The sequence below is a fragment of the Budorcas taxicolor genome, chromosome 12 (genome assembly GCF_023091745.1).
Source record: "Budorcas taxicolor isolate Tak-1 chromosome 12, Takin1.1, whole genome shotgun sequence".
Lineage (NCBI taxonomy): Eukaryota > Metazoa > Chordata > Mammalia > Artiodactyla > Bovidae > Budorcas > Budorcas taxicolor.
Genome location: NC_068921.1, coordinates 28,855,960 through 28,872,770, shown reverse-complemented (window position 1 = coordinate 28,872,770; position 16,811 = coordinate 28,855,960). Strand labels below are relative to the sequence as shown.

Below are 16,811 nucleotides of genomic sequence, written 5' to 3'. Positions count from 1 at the left end.
AGCCTCACAGGCTTGTTGTGAAGATTAAGTCAGAAATCTTGGTAAAGGACTTGGTATGGTAACTCACACAAAGTCAGCACGTCATAACATAAACATTACCCATGGCTCATCACCATCCTCACCACTGTCGTTTGGGAAGCTTTGCCCAGTTTCTCATCAACCTCGTGCATTTTTGTTCATTTAAAATTATAGTCCTAGAAAAGTAATCATGTTAGAGTGCTAATTGGTAAAACCACTTTGGACAGTAGTATAGCAGCAGTATCTACCAAAATTTTAAGTATGCCCTTGGACCCTGCACGACCTTGTCTAGAAATCTGTTCTAAAGAAATACTTGCCTATTTGGTGTTTGTGAAGTTATCATAGTGAAAAAAATAAAAATAACCTTTACACATCTGTCAGTGTGTGTCCAAGCTTGGCTTTCCCAGGAAATAGAACCCTGAGGTAGAGATTTGAGTTCAGGAAATTTATTAGGGAATGCCCTTGGGATCAACATCTGTGAGGAAGTGAGGGAGACAGGACCTGGTAGAGGAAAGAAACTTCAGGCAATCCCATGGGAAGCACTGTTGGGGAGCGTGCATGACCTTGGTCTAGGCAGCTCCCAAAGAAGGATTCAACCAGAGAGATCAGCCTCCAGCACAGTAGTTGGAGGACGGAGAACCTCTGTCCTGAAGGGACGTCTAGGCAGCACAGCGTCCACGGCAAGAGTGGTCATTTATGGTTTGCCCATAGTATGGGCAGGGCTTCTCTGATGGCTCAGATGGTCAAGAATCTCCCTGCAGTGCAGGAGACCTGGGTTCGATCCCTAGGTCAGGAAGATCTCCTGGAGAAGGAAATGGCAACCCACTCCAGTATTCTTGCCTGGGAAATCCCATGGACAGAGGAGCCTGGCGGGCTACAGTGCATGGGGTCGCAGAGTTGGACACGACTGAGTGACAGACACTTGATACTGTGGAACCCTGTACAGCTGCTGAGAAGAGTAAGTGAGCCTCACCGTCCAGTGAAACATGGACATGTAGGTAGTATAAGCACATTTAGGTTTAAAATCCTGTGTACTGGGGGAGGGGTATTTTGACATGTATAATCTTTCAAGAAGCTATTTTCTATGCATAGAATGCACCCCGTGTTACCCCTTCTGTGGCCTTGCTACAATCCTCCTGTCTCCTGGTGCTTCAAGACTCAGCTTACTTGTTTCCTCCCTGGAAGAGTGTCCTCTAACCCCAAGCCTGATGTAGTGTCCCTTGTCAGGGTTTTTGTGTCATCTACAGACAATCCCAGGTTCCTCCTCATAACTAGACTGTATAGTTTGTCTCCTTAACTCAACTGTGAGTTTCCCTTAAGAGAGGGCACCAGCCTGACTAACTTAGTATCATCAGTACCTTGCAGTTGTTTCTGATAGATGTTTGGTGCTCAATACATTTAGATGGATTGAATGAAAATATTAAGTCAGTGAGCTGTTGAGTTTAGACATATTGTCTTCTGTCTTTTCCTCTTGTTCTTGGTTTTCATCAAAAACGGATTAGCAATAGGTAGACTTTTGTGTTCATTGAGCTGATGTGACAATGTTCAGTTTTAACCTCAGAGCAATTTCCCTTCACCTACTAATAAACAGCAGGTGGGGATGGTGAAATGGGCTTGAGAGTGTCATTAGTAAGTGTGACTGAGGTCAGTGTGCTGTCTAGAGTTTTGAGAGGTAGTGATTTATCAAGGTTACTAACCAGGCTACCCCATAAACTGTACTGTTTTGTTTTGTTTTAGGAACTATCCCTTTGACATAGTGACGCTGTTAAACCTTGTTCTGTTCAAGGCCTCTGACACCAACAGAGAGATTTATGAAATCTCCATGCAGCTCATGCAGGCATGTATCACTGACTACAGAGAAACTTCCATCCCTGAACACACAAAATGGAAGTGGTAGTTGATCACTGGATTGCTGTTTATTGATATACATTCATGTATTTCTGCATATCACTGGTGGATATGATGAGTGAGAAAATAATACTTAATTATCTCTAAACTTAGGCGTAACTGATGCTTTGCCTTTCATACAGTGTTAAAATATACATTCCTTAGTTTATTACAAAACTGTGTTCAATATAAATACTCTTGAGATAGCCAGCCAATGCTTTTTCATACTGTTTATAACTTTCATATTTCTTTTTTTTTTTATTGTGGACACATGAGAACGGTATAATTTTAATAAGTCATAGTACAAAACTGGTAACAATATTATCTCAGTTTTACAAATACGCATTTTTACGTGTGTTTACTCGAAGCTACTCTCCTACTTCTTTATAGATCCTTGAAGCAAAGCTTTTTGTGTACTCGAAGAAAGTAGCCGAACAAAGACCTGGCAGTATCCTGTATGGGACGCACGGCCCACTGCCACCCCTCTACAGCGTGTCGCTGGCCTTCTTGTCATGCGAACTGGCCAGGATGTACCCCGAGCTCACTCTTCCTCTCTTCTCAGGTACCGTGCAATAGTCAGTCATGGCGTGTGTGATCCTTTCTGCCCTAAGCATTCTTACTCTTAAAATTCTAGTGTAATTGAGAGTCAAAATTATTGATAATAAATTCATCAATCAAAATTGCACTGGGCTAAGTTCAGTTATCCCTGGAGTAGGAAATGACAACCTGCTCCAGTACCCTTGCCTGGGAAACTCCATGGACATAGGAACCTGGCAGACTTCAGTCCATGGGGTTGCAAAGAGTCGGACACGACTGTGTGACTGAGCACGCATGCAAGTTCAGTTACATATAAAAGTAAATTCCAGAATATCCTTAAATACAAAAGAGTGTGTTTATCTAAAACAGTGTGGGTATAAACAAACAAAGGACAGATGTGAGGATGCCTAGATGAATCATAATCACTGTGTATGTAAAATTTCCCCAAGAAATTAAATGTGAGTGATATAACTTTATCCCCTGGAGGAGAAAATGGCAACCCACTCCAGTATTCTTGCCTGGGAAATCGCATGGATAGAGAATCCTGGTGGGCTACAGTCCATGGGGTCACAAAGACTCAGGCACGACTGACCATGTGCCCCCCCACCCGCACGCGCGCACGCACACACACACACACACACACACACACACACACACACACACACACACACACAACTTCTCATACAAGTAATTGCTGTCAGTTGCTTTTTGGTGATGATGTTGATGGTATTATGCAGCTTGAATGTTGCTAATTATTTGCTGAGAGTTTGATTTAGGGCACAAATTTACAAGTAATCTCTGTGAATAATGTTTTGGAAAATCCATTTATTTGAGATAGGTTAGTCACATCCTTGCATTGTGCCTGAAACAGTGGGAGGACTCAAGAAAAATCTTTTGGATAAACTAATTTTCTTCTTGGAAAACTAACATTTATTTTTCTTCACTTTGACCAAGATTTGTATGCCAGGCGCTGTGCTTGGATCCTAGAAATACAGAGGCAAATAAAGCAGTCTTTCCCATTGAAGTTTTATCGTCTAGTAATAAAGAAAAATGTACAAGCGTATGATTGTGATACAGTGTAGCAAGTGTAATTTTAAAAATTACACTTCTGTATGAGATGCACATTCTCTCTGCGAGATGGAAGATCAAGAAGTCATCAATTACTGGGTCAAGAATATCAGGAAAGACTTCCCAGAGAAGTTGGTGTCTGAGCTGCAGTTTGAAAGAAGAGTAGAAATTTGCAAAGCAGATAAATAGTTGACATTGCAATTGGCAAGTGGATTGGCATTACAGGAAAAGGAAATAGCGTATGCATTGGCTTAGAGGTATAAGATAACATGGTGCATTTGAGAGATTACGTAGGAGGTTTGGCTAATATAACATACAGAGAAGGGGGAAAGTTTGAGATGGTTATGGACAGAGAAGCAGAAGTCAATCTTGGAAGGCCTTTATTGTGTTCCTAGGAGTTTGCAGGTCAGAGACTACATCCGTGCTCCTTGAAATCCCTCAGAAGTCTGTGAACAGGGAGGACGTTCAAGCAAGCTGCTTGGGTTTTGAAAGCCACTCGTCAGTTTCAAACAAGAAGAGAGAGGGGTGAGATCAGAGTGAAGTTTTAGAGAGACTCTTCCTGTGGAGTGCTGAGTGGATGACAGAACATCCTGTCTAGAGAGAGGAGAACAGTTGAGAGACGATGACACCAGTCCAAGGAGGATATGATGAGGGCCTGAGCATGAGAGCAGAGGGGGAGACCGGAGTCAAGAGCTGTGGGCAGAGTCCACGAAGGAGGTGCCTGGTGTGTTATCCGGGAGGTGGGGGAGTGATAACCCCATCTGGAGAGCTGATTCGAGGAAAAGAGGAGGGTCCAGGCGAGGCAGAGATATGAGCTCACACGCAGATCAGTTTGGGTTATCGGGTTCAGGTGTCTGTTGGACACCCTCGTGTATAGGTAGACCAGGGCCAAGGGAAGGCCCAGTGGCAGTGGCTCATGGAAGACCATTGAGGACAAGAACCACAGGAATAAATGAGGTCATGAGTGGAGAGAGCACAGAGTGAAAGAAAAAACCCGGACCAACTTTTAAGGACCAGGCCAAGGAAGGGTGAGGGAGCAAAGAGGGAAGGGGCAAGAACACCTAGAGGGTGTGTTTCATGGAGACGTAGAGGAGACAGGACTTAGGTAGAGGGAGTGAGTGGTCCGCAACCTCCTACAGAATAGTCAGACCCTGCGGGATAAAGTCTGAAGATGACCCTGTGAAGTTCACAATTCATTGGTAACTGTCTATCATTTCCAGGGAGAAGTAGCAGCAGAAGCCAGATCATAGGGGCTTGGCTGAGAAAGAAGCAATGAAAGAGAGGACGGAGCTTACGGTGGATGCAGTCAGAGGATGAGCTAGATTTGAGCTTGTTTCAAGGGAGGAGCTGGTAAGAGGAGAGAGTCTGACAATTGGAGAGAGAGAAGAGAAACAGTCTAGCAGATTTGAGTTACAAGCGAGTTCAGCCTTAGTTTCTGTCAAGAATTGGCCTTTTGGCTATTTCAACGTATGAAAAATAACTTTTATAAAATAGCATGGGAAAATAAGGAGATTATAATGGATTCCTAGCCTTTGTTTATACTGCCTTTACTATTAAAACCCCTGTGGTGAGGTTTTTACTGCCTGTAGTTCCATATGACTGAATTCCTTGTAAGAAGCCAAGCCAGTTATTTAGGTCTTGCCCAAACAGCCAGAAAATGATCTAGCATCCCACTGACATTGTCTTACAGTTTGTTTAATTCGTTTCTGGAGAGGTGAATGATGTCTGCATGCCACAGCATTTCTTTTTTCTCTTTTCCCTTTAAAACATCTTTACAACTGATCTGGAAGCATGGGGTACCCCAAACAGAGATCCCTACCCTCTCAGACTTATGACTAACAGACAAGATGTAGTAGACAGCGTCAGTAAGGAAATTGCTTATAAACTTTATAAACATGAAATTTATAAATACAAATTTGTTTTACATAAATAAGTAATATGATAGAAGGTGATTACTGCTCCAAAAAGTCTGTAGATTTTTATACCACTGTTGAAAGATGACAGACAGTCTTAAAATAGTTGTCCCTATGATTGGAAAGATTTGTTTCTCTCCCAAGCCCCAGTACTTTCTGTTGTTTGATCGCTAAGTTGTGTTCGACTCTTTGTGACGACCCAATAGACTCTCGTCCTCTAGGCTCCTCTGTCTGAGGGATTTCCCAGGCAAGAATACTGGAGTGGGTTACCATTTCCTTCTCCAGGAGATCTTCCTGACCCAATGTGAAACTCACATCTCCTTTGTTTACAGGCAAATTCTTTACCACTGAACCACCAAGGAACCTCCCCCTGCCCCAGATCTTTCTAGCAGAGTTTAAATGGTTCTTTTGCCGTCAAAGTGCCCTAGATCTTTATAATCAGAATCGTTTTCTTCTATCGAACCCCAAAGGACCCTGCTTCTGTTGTGTCATTCGCCGCTTTCTACCTGGCCCCAGGGTTATCTGTAGACGCAGCTAGTCTCAGAGCTTCCTCTTCAGGAGAGGACCACATCTTTAATCCTTCCTATCTCCATGGTGCCTGGAAGAGCATTTCTGCAACTAGAAAAGGTCCGGTATATTGGACTAAATAAGTGTGGTGCTTTTATAGGAATCTGAATATGTGTCATGAAAGTCCATAGTGCCACTCATCACATCCATGTAAGTTTGGACATTAAGTCAATTTTGAGATTTTTACCTGTGTGATATATAACAGCATAACATTTCTGACTTATAGCACAGCATTAAATATACTCTTATTCTTCAAAATAAAAGAGTTGTAATTTTAGGACAAAGGCCAAATCAATTAAGTTTCTGTTTCAAGGATACAGTGGATCGTCTGCTGGCATCTGTGTTGTTCTGTTGTGTAGCAGGCATGAGCTCTCTAAATGAGATTGCATGCCATGCTGGATGATAACAAATACATTAGGCCAAGCTTTCTAATGTCCCTTGGGATAAAACGAATTCTTCTATAAATATTAGAAACAGGAGATGACTTCAGAGCTTGCAGTAGGTATATAAAGCTGTGCTTTTGTTTCTATAGAAAGCTTATTCAGATCATAAGATGAAACGCTGCTGCCAGTGAAACAATGCAGAAATGCTGTCAGAGGAAGTAATGGTGAGAAGACTGGCCGTACAGTTGTACCTTTTTGACTCATTTATTTTATAAGACAAAGCGCACCATCAAGCACACACCTTCCACATAGTTGGCTGTTTTCTCGTGGACACCACAAATGGGACATCACACCCTGGGTTTGTTCTTCCTGGAGGGTTGCAGCTCACTTTTTAACAACTGATGGCTCGTGCAAGGCACTTTGTAAAATTTAGGTATAATGGAGAGATAATAGTCATCGTTATAATAATCCTAAGTAACTGTTAGTCCCTCAGTCTTGTCCGACTCTTTGTGACCCCATGGACTGTATCCTGCCAGGCTCCTCTGTCCATGGAATTCTCCAGACAAGAGTACTGGAGTGGGTAGCCATTCTCTTCTCCAGGGGATCTTCCTGACCCAGGGACCAAACCCAGGTCTCCTGCATTGCAGGCAGATTCTTTACTGTCTGAGCCACCAGGGAAGCCCATAATAATCCTAACTGCTGTTTATTAAGAGCCTGCAGGATGACAGGCATATTGTGTCTTCACAGTCAACTACTGTGGGACCTGATTGGCCCATTTTACAGATGAGGAAACTGAGGAACAGAGAACTTCAGTAACTAACCCAGTCTCATGCAGCTAGTATGTGGACAAACTGGAATCTGGGCATATATCCTTCTGATTTTGTCCGCCCTAACGTACTACTTCCGCTAGCTGTTCACCTTTTGGTTCAGTCTGATGAGATGACATGGCTCGCGGCTCTGCCACTCTCTGCAGAGGTCAGCCAGCGCTTCCCCACAACACATCCCAACGGGCGTCAGATCATGCTCACCTACCTGCTGCCCTGGCTGCACAACATCGAGCTGGTGGACAGCAGGCTGCTCCTCCCGGGGTCCAGCCCCAGCAGCCCCGAGGACGATGCCAAGGACCGCGAGGGAGACGTGACGGCCTCTCAGGGGCTGAAAGGCAGTGGCTGGGGCTCCCCGGAGGCGACGTCCCTGGTGCTGAACAACCTCATGTACATGACGGCCAAGGTAAGCGCTGAGGAGCTGCACCTTCCTCACGGGCTCCCGCATCCCAGGAAACCCGGGGTTAATCAAACCCCAGGAAAGTGGTGCCTGCCATTAACAGTCTCAACAACAGGGTGTGGATGGTGGGGGGCCATGGCACAAGTGTGAACGTGCTTCAGGCCACTGAACGGCCCACCTAGAAAATGATTACAGTGGGACACTTCATTATGTGCATTTGAGCACAGTGGTAGTCGTGATCTCAGTTATCATCGTTATTGTATGACCCTAGCATTTGAGTCATCATGTGAATAAGTACTGTGCACTAGCGAAGTGTGCATTATAAATCCTTGAAAAGTGGCATCTTTGCGATGCGTGGCCATTCTCCCCCTTCTGAAGGATTCTGAGATGACTGTGACCGTTGAAATGACTTTTCGTCAGACATTTTGCATCCTCACATTTTCCCCACGCATCTCCCCGGCCGGGTTTTATTTTGTCGGTTACAGTATGGGGATGAAGTTCCTGGACCGGAGATGGAAAATGCCTGGAATGCATTAGCTAACAACGAGAAATGGAGCAACAACCTGCGGATCACCTTGCAGTTCCTGATCAGCCTGTGCGGGGTCAGCAGCGACACGCTCCTCCTGCCCTATGTGAGTGCCCCTCCAAGGCTGGGGTCCTTATTCTGTCGCTGGTTCCATCCACAATTGCAAGTCAGAATGTTATCATTGCACAAGTAGAATAGAGATGTCAGATTTTGTCAGTCACGTTCATCTCCTGTGAGCTTTCTAGATGGTACATAGAAGTTCCCTTCTGCCCCCTGCATTGCAAGCTAGTGTCCTCGTGGCATCTCTGTCATCCCCTTTGTAAGTCTTTGGACCCAGAAACTTTGAGATTAAGGAGTCCACATTCCAGGTGGCACTAGTGGCAAAGAACCTGCCTGCCAATACAGGAGATGTAAGAGACACGGGTTCGATCCCTGGGTCGGGAAGGTAGAGGGCATGGCAAGCCACTCCAATATTTTTGCCTGGAGAATCCCAGGGACAGGGGAGCCTGGTGGGCTGCAGTCCATGCGGTCCCAATCAGTGGGGTATGACTGAAGTGACTTAGCAGCAGTAGCATTCTTTTCATAATTACCTAAATCTTTCTTCTAGAAACATTAGACCCATTATGTAAGAGATACTAGGTAACACATTATATTATTACTAATAAAATTGTTCTGTGTTTACATCCTGATGCTCTTAAAACAATAAATATGCAGAATATTCCAGTTTATCTCTTCAAAGATAGGTAGTAAAAGAGAGAAACAAGCAACAGAAAAATCCTACTGACATGCCACCTTCGTGTCTGCATTTAAAGGTGAGGTGATCAGTGAAGTGACTACATTTTGAAAACCCTCGCACAGTTGGTGTCTGTGTGCCGGTTGTTTTTCTGAGAGGTTTTGTGCCTGCCTGCCCTGCTGTTCTGGGCCATGTAAGCCTCATTGGCGCTTCTGAGCCTCAGGCTTGAGGGTTGCAGTAAGGCAGAGATTTAATCCAGAGTTATTTTTAAAACCTAAAACCATGCAAACAGCTCAAACTCGTCTGTTTCTCTGGTTGAAGAGACTAACGGGAGACCGAGTTCCTTTTTAAATGAACACAGCTAGCAGTTTTTCTCCCATGGTTTGCATAAATAAAATACTTTCTCAAGATAAGACCTTAGATGGTAAGGTTTGTTTTGTTTTGTTGGAAGATATTTTTTTTTAATGTGGACCATTTTTGAAGTCTGTATTGAATTTGTTAGAATGCTGCTTCTGTTTTATGTCTTGGATTTTTGGCCTCAAGGCATGTGGGTTCTTAGTTCCCTGCCCCCACTGGAAGGTGAAGTCTTAACCATTAGACTACCAGGGAGGCCCCCAGATAGCAAGTTTTAAGTTTAGATAGAAGTCATCCTTAGCCCACAAGTTATTCCAAAAGTAGCTTTTGTAAACTCAGCCATGAGGGAAGGTAAGACTTTTAACAACCCACTCCTATCAGATGTACGTGTGAGAAAAGGTGACTTTTTTGTCTTTAGGTTGAAGATTGGCTTTTTAAAAAAAAATTTATTTTGTATTGGGGTTTAGCCAGTTAACAATATTGTGATAGTTTCAGGTGAACAGCGAAGGGACTCAGCCATGCATGCACAGGTATCCATTCTCCACCAGATGAAGACTCCCCTCCCATCCAGGCTGCCACATAACCCTGAGCAGAGTTCCATGTGCTCTACAGTCGGTGCTTGCTGGTGATACATTTTAAGCGTAGCAGTGTGTACATATCCATCCCAGCTCCCTAACTGTCCCTTCTTCCCATCCTTCCCCCTCCCCGCTCCCACTGGGCAGCCGTAATCCAGACCCTTGGCTCGTCCTAGGAGAGAAGGATGGTGAGCGCTTCTGGGAGGTGTCGCAGTCATCAAAATGAGCAGGCTACCACCTCTGCTGTTGACAACCGCGCATCCCCATGGGCTGCTCTGGGAAATATCCCTTGTGTTCCGTTTCTCGTCTCAGATCAAGAAGGTGGCCGTCTACCTGTGCCGGAACAACACCATTCAGACCATGGAGGAGCTGCTCTTCGAGCTGCAGCAGACGGAGCCGGTGAACCCCATTGTCCAGCACTGCGACAACCCGCCCTTTTACCGCTTCACAGCCAGCAGCAAGGCCTCGGCGGCGGCCTCCGGTAGGGGCCGGGCAGCTGGGTGGATGCCTTGTCCCACAACTCTGGGTTTTCCTTCATGTAGAGCATTGAAGGGGTACGAGTAGGTGCTTGCTGCTTATTCTTATTCCTACATATATTGGGTTGGCCAAAAAGTTTGTCTGGGTTTTTCCATACCACCTTTTATGGCCAACCCAATACATTCATCTAAGAGAAGGTTTAAGGATAGCAGAGACTCTTAGCGCCTTGTCCGATTAATGAAATGGTCTTGTAAGGATAACCAACAATCGAGAGCCCAGGACTCATATGCCACAGAGTTTTTTTATTATTATTATTTATTTATTTATTTTAATTGGAGGCTAATTACAATATTGTAGTGGTTTTTGCCATACATTGACGTGAATCAGCCATGGGTGTACATGTGTTCCCCATCCTGAACCCCCCTCCCACCTCCCTCCCCACCCCATCCCTCCGGGTCGTCCCAGTGCACCAGCCCTGAGCACCCTGTCTCATGCATCAAACCTGGACTGGCGATCTGTTTCACATATGATAATATACATGTTTATTTTAGACTGAGCTTATGGTGGACCCTGTAGTCATGGAGGAATCTCACTTCTGGACCCTCCGTCTTGTATCTAATGGGATTCTCTTGGCCGATATTCTCCTAGGGTTGACTAAACTGCCCCCCTCCACCAGTGTTACCACTTTTCAGTTGGCCTCTCAGCATCATTGTATGAAATATATACCACACTCCTCAAACTCCTTGATGCTGTCTTCCCTTCACTGCCCTTAACACCATGATTGCCTCCAAACCTCTCTCCTCTTACGCCTTGGTCTCTTATGCCCTCTTTGTGCCCCAGACCCTGCTGCCCGAGCAGTGATCTCACAGAGAAGCGGTGCCCTGGGGATCGGAAATCCTAGGCATTTGGAATGTTCTGACATTCATTTCATAACTCCTGGAAGCAGAAATGCTAGAGCCACTAGCAGCAGGACTGGCCACTATAAATAAGCGCATTACCTAAGTAGCCAGGAAGAGAGGGTTTCAGGAATGTTCTAGCCTCACTTTGTAAGAGAGTTGAGGAATTTGGTTTGACTATAATAGATGTCTTGGATTCTTCACTTCAGTGGTGTGGGCTTGGAAGGTTATTCAGAGTGTCTGAGATTGTGCAGAAGATGCAAGGAATCTTTCAAACAGGGGATTTTACAGGAAATCCTTTCCTGGAATCACTTAAGGCTTGAGCTTGACCCCCACAACAAGGATTTCTTTCTGAGCTGTTCTTTAATCTCATCTACAGGAACCACCTCCAGCAGCAATACAGTGGTTGCCGGCCAGGACAGTTTTCCAGACGCTGAGGAGAGCAAGATACTGAAAGAATCTGATGAGAGGTTGGTGCATAAATTTGGTTTAACATGCAGCTTAACTTTCAGCAATTGACTATGCAAAGCATTAGTAACATTTGCAGGGCTTCATAAATTTCACACACTCATACACATACACAAATCCTTTCTTTTTTAGAAACACAGATTGACTTTCAGACAGCTCTGTGTATCCCTAAAGATAACCATTTCTTCCTGAGCAAAGCCAGAGCAAAGATTAAGAGGGATGTTGTTCTAGTGGCTGAAGCCTGTTTACCCCCGGGCTTAATAACAACCACACCTTATTCTGCTAGTGGGCACACTCCATCTGGAGTTAGAGGGAATAGCCATGTGAAATTTGCAAATCTGGCTCTTGACTAATTCCTTAGAGTAGTTGTCTTGAGATGAGTTCTATGAAACATCACCATCCTTCTTTTACCTTTAACTCGTCACATATTGGTTAACTAAGTGAAAGTGAACTCACCCAGTCGTGTCGGACTCTTAGCAACCCCGTGGACTGTAGCCCACCAGGCTCCTCTGTCCATGGGATTCTCCAGGCAAGAATACTGGAGTGGGTTGCCATTTCCTTCTCCAGGGGATCTTCCCGACCCAGGGATTGAACCCAGGTCTCCCACATTGCAAGCAGACGCTTTAACCTCTGAGCCAACCAGGGAAGCCCGGTTAACTAAGAACACTGTCTAAAAGAAACCTTGATGTCCTTCCCCTTAGTTCTTTAACAATAGTATTTCTCTTGTTCATACTTCTGCTTTCACGTTGCCCAGGAACTATTCATAAGTAAGCACCATCTCGATCACTGTTTACTGCAGTTGAATGTGAAGAACAGAGAGACAAACCAAAAGAGATAAACAGGACTTAAATTTGAAAATAAAAATTAAGATGATTCTCATGATGTTGAAAACTTGTAAGGCTAAGTATTTTCTAGTAAAAAGTAATGGGGCACCCTTTCACTTAATTTAAAAAAATGAGATATAGATTCATACTGAAGAAAATTTAGGGGATCACATAATGAAAGTAATTCATTTAGCTTTAAAAGCCCCTGGATGCTTTGTGATTTCATTGTGTACATGTGAACCCGTCAGGGGCTACGGGTGGAAGTTATCTCACCCAGGACTGGAGTTCTGAACGGTTCTTTCTCGAAGTCAGCCACAGCAAATTCCTCAACATGCTGATTACTGGCTGGCCACACTGCCTTAAGGCAAAATGCTCATGTCTGGGTTTCCCTTCAGATCAAAGGCACTGACCCAGTGACTCATGAATAACAGACTTTTCCATTATAGTTAGCTAACATTTTTCTTTCTCAGAAATCGATTAAGGTTTTCATACTCTATACATCAATGACAGGACAGGATTATGAATTCACATGTTATTTTTTAATCTATATTTGCTGGTACCTTCTTTGGAAAACTCCCTAATGGTAAAAACAAACAAAAAAATCACATATTTCTCTAAAGAAATTTTTGTCTTCTGGTGGGAGTAAAACATTCTTTATCATTCATTGTATAGTCTGAATTTTTCACCTTAATTATACTAAGGGTAGAATGGTGATATATTTCCATATATTATCATCTCATTTCAAAGGCCCCTTTAGGACCAGAGTTATGAGTGTCCTGCCTAAATTTTTAGTGGTGGCCTTTAAAATGAAGAAGCCAGTTATCACGATAACATTGCAACCAGATAATATCTGTAAGAGGCTTTCTTGTTTATCTCCTGCTTTCCTGCTTTATCACTGTATCCTGTTGGCCATTGGGAAGCCCAGTGCTACCTATATGGTCATGCATATCTAATTCCTTCATATTGACTGTATTGGTTTATCTACCTATAGGTAGATTAATTGATTATATATATGATCACACCGATATGCAGGTCAGGAAGCAACAGTTAGAACTGGACATGGAACAACAGACTGGTTCCAAATAGGAAAAGGAGTACATCAAGGCTGTATATTGTTACCCTACTTATTTAACTTATATGCAGAGTGCATCATGAGAAACGCTGGGCTGGAAGAAGCACAAGCTGGAATCAAGATTGCTGGGAGAAATGTCAATAACCTCAGACATGCAGATGACACCACCGTTATGGCAGAAAGTGAAGAGGAACTAAAAAGCCTCTTGATGAAAGTGAAAGTGGAGAGTGAAAAAGTTGGCTTAAAGCTGAACATTCAGAAAATGAAGATCATGGCATCTGGTCCCATCACTTCATGGGAAATAGATAGGGAAACAGTGGAAACAGTGTCAGACTTTACTTTTTTGGGCTCCAAAATCACTGCAGATGGTGACTGCAGCCATGAAATTAAAAGACGCTTACTCCTTGGAAGAAAAGTTATGACCAACCTAGAGAGCATATTCAAAAGCAGAGACATTACTTTGCTGACTAAGGTCCATCTAGTCAAGGCTATGGTTTTTCCAGTAGTCATGTATGGATGTGAGAGTTGGACTGTGAAGAAAGCTGAGCGCTGAAGAATTGATGCTTTTGAACTGTGGTGTTGGAGAAGACTCTTGAGAGTCCCTTGGACTGCAAGGAGATCCAACCAGTCCATTCTGAAGGAGATCAGCCTGGGATTTCTTTGGAAGGAATGATGCTAAAGCTGAAACTCCAGTACTTTGGCCACCTCATGCAAAGAGTTGACTCATTGGAAAAGACTCTGATGCTGGGAGAGATTGGGGGCAGGAGGAGAAGGGGACGACAGAGGATGAGATGGCTGGATGGCATCACTGACTCAATGGACATGAGTCTGAGTGAACTCCGGGAGTTGGTGATGGACAGGGAGGCCTGGCATGCTGCGATTCAAGGGGTCACAAAGAGTTGGACACCACTGAGCAACTGAACTGAACTGATATTAATATTTTATCACACAGAATACTATTATTACATTAACCCTATATTTCACCTATACTATTTCTCTAATATAATCTGTCTTTTCTTTGATGGTAGACTGTGCTTTCAGCCTAAAAGCATCTTTATTTTTCTTTGCAGTCTACTTATCACCTTCCTCCCTGTGAGCTTTGTCATGCTGATTTATGGGTACTTGTACACACGTTTGTGTCTCAACCATTACCTTTTCATTCTTAGAAAACAGAGATTATATGGCTCTTAGACATATTTCTATCCTTAATGATTACCCTACTGTGCTGCACATAGTAATCATCTTTTAAAACATTTATTCAGCATATGAATGAAAATAGGAGAAACGTCACAGCCCTAGAGGTAGATGAGCTGTCCAAACACCTTCCAGCCCCCTTCTCCCTCCCTCTTGCTGACCCCATTACAGAAGACAGATATTTACCCTGTTCTTTTCAGTCCTTCTGGACAGAGTCTACAGAGATGGTATTGGTCAGAAACACTGATGATGGGGCTGCGCTGTGACTGTCGCCTGATTGCATGGTTGGGCTGCAGGGGGCGCCATGGAGCTTGTACAAAGCCGCTGTCCTGAGGCCAGGTTCTTGACAGCTGACGTGAGGGAGCAGCAGCAGCAGTGGCTCTTTGATGTAATTCAGAAATATTTAATAATACTGTAGCTACTGACAGAAACAATTCAGATAGCTTATAATAAAAGAACCATTAAAACCAGTATTGTTAGTTGCTCAGTCGTGTCCAGCTCTTTGCAACCCCGTGGACTGTAGCCCGCCAGGCTCCTCTGTCCATGGGATTCTCCAGGCAAGAACACTGTAATGGATTGCCAGTTACTTCTCCAGAGGATCTTCCTGACCCAGAGATCAAACCTAGGTCTCCTGCATTGCAGGAAGATTCTTTTACCATCTGAGCTACAGGGAATCAGGGTAAGAGAATGTGTGTGTGTGTGTGTGTTAGTCACTCACTCATGTCCAGCTGTTCACCACCTTATGGACTGTAGCCCACCAGGCTCCTCTCTCCATGGAATTCTCCAAGCAAGAATACTGGAATGTATAGCCATTCCCTTCTCCAGAGGATCTTCCCAACTCAGGGATTGAACCCTGATCTCCTGCATTGCAGGTGGATTTTTTACCATCTGAGCCACACTTTTGAACTGTAGTGTTGAGGAAGATTCTTGAGAATCCCTTGGACAGCAAGAAGATTAAACCAGTCAATCCTAAAAGAAATCGATCCTCATGGCTAACAAACACATGAAAAGATGCTCAACATCACTCATTATCAGAGAAATGCAAATCAAAACCACAATGAGGTACCACTTCACACCAGTCGGAATGGCTGCGATCCAAAAATCTGCAAGCAATAAATGCTGGAGAGGGTGTGGAGAAAAGGGAACCCTCCTACACTGTTGGTGGGAATGCAAAGTAGTACAGCCACTATGGAGAACAGTGTGGAGATTCCTTAAAAAATTGCAAATAGAACTACCTTATGACCCAGCAATCCCACTGCTGGGCATACACACCGAGGAAACCAGAATTGAAAGAGACACATGTACCCCAATGTTCATCGCAGCACTGTTTATAATAGCCAGGACATGGAAACAACCTAGATGTCCATCAGCAGATGAATGGATAAGAAAGCTGTGGTACATATACACAATGGAGTATTACTCAGCCGTTAAAAAGAATTCATTTGAATCAGTTCTGATGAGATGGATGAAACTGGAGCCGATTATACAGAGTGAAGTAAGCCAGAAAGAAAAACACCAATACAGTATACTAACACATATATATGGAATTTAGAAAGATGGCAATGACGACCCTGTATGCAAGACAGCAAAAAAGACACAGCTGTGTATAACGGACTTTTGGACTCAGAGGGAGAGGGAGAGGGTGGGATGATTTGGGAGAATGGCATTCTATCATGTATACTATCATGTAAGAATTGAATCGCCAGTCTATGTCTGACGCAGGATACAGCATGCTTGGGGCTGGTGCATGGGGATGACCCACAGAGATGTTATGGGGAGGGAGGTGGGAGGGGGGTTCATGTTTGGGAACACATGTAAGAATTTAAGATTTTAAAATTAAAAAAATAAATAAATTTAAATAAATTAAAAAAAAAAAAGAAATCGATCCTGAATATTCATTAGAAGAACTGATGCTGAAGCGCCAGTACTTTGGTCACCTGATGTGAAGAGCCGACTCACTGGAAAAGACCCAGTGCAGCTGGGAAAGATTGAAGGCAGGAGGAGAAGGGGATGACAGGACGAGATGGTTGGAGGGCATCACTGACTTAATGGACATGAGTTTGAGCAAGCTCTGGGAGATGGGGAAGAACAGGAA

General features: G+C 43.9%; 1 protein-coding gene across 1 annotated transcript in view; it reads left to right on the top strand.

Moving 5' to 3' along the window:
- Positions 1 to 16,811, top strand: part of FRY (FRY microtubule binding protein) — a 328,020-nt gene that overhangs the window by 244,486 nt on the left and 66,723 nt on the right. The window contains exons 31-36 of the mRNA XM_052649908.1: positions 1,756 to 1,855; positions 2,296 to 2,467; positions 7,347 to 7,603; positions 8,083 to 8,229; positions 10,098 to 10,266; positions 11,538 to 11,628. Coding sequence (XP_052505868.1) covers positions 1,756 to 1,855; positions 2,296 to 2,467; positions 7,347 to 7,603; positions 8,083 to 8,229; positions 10,098 to 10,266; positions 11,538 to 11,628 — 936 coding nt within the window. The remainder of the gene's footprint in view (positions 1 to 1,755; positions 1,856 to 2,295; positions 2,468 to 7,346; positions 7,604 to 8,082; positions 8,230 to 10,097; positions 10,267 to 11,537; positions 11,629 to 16,811) is intronic.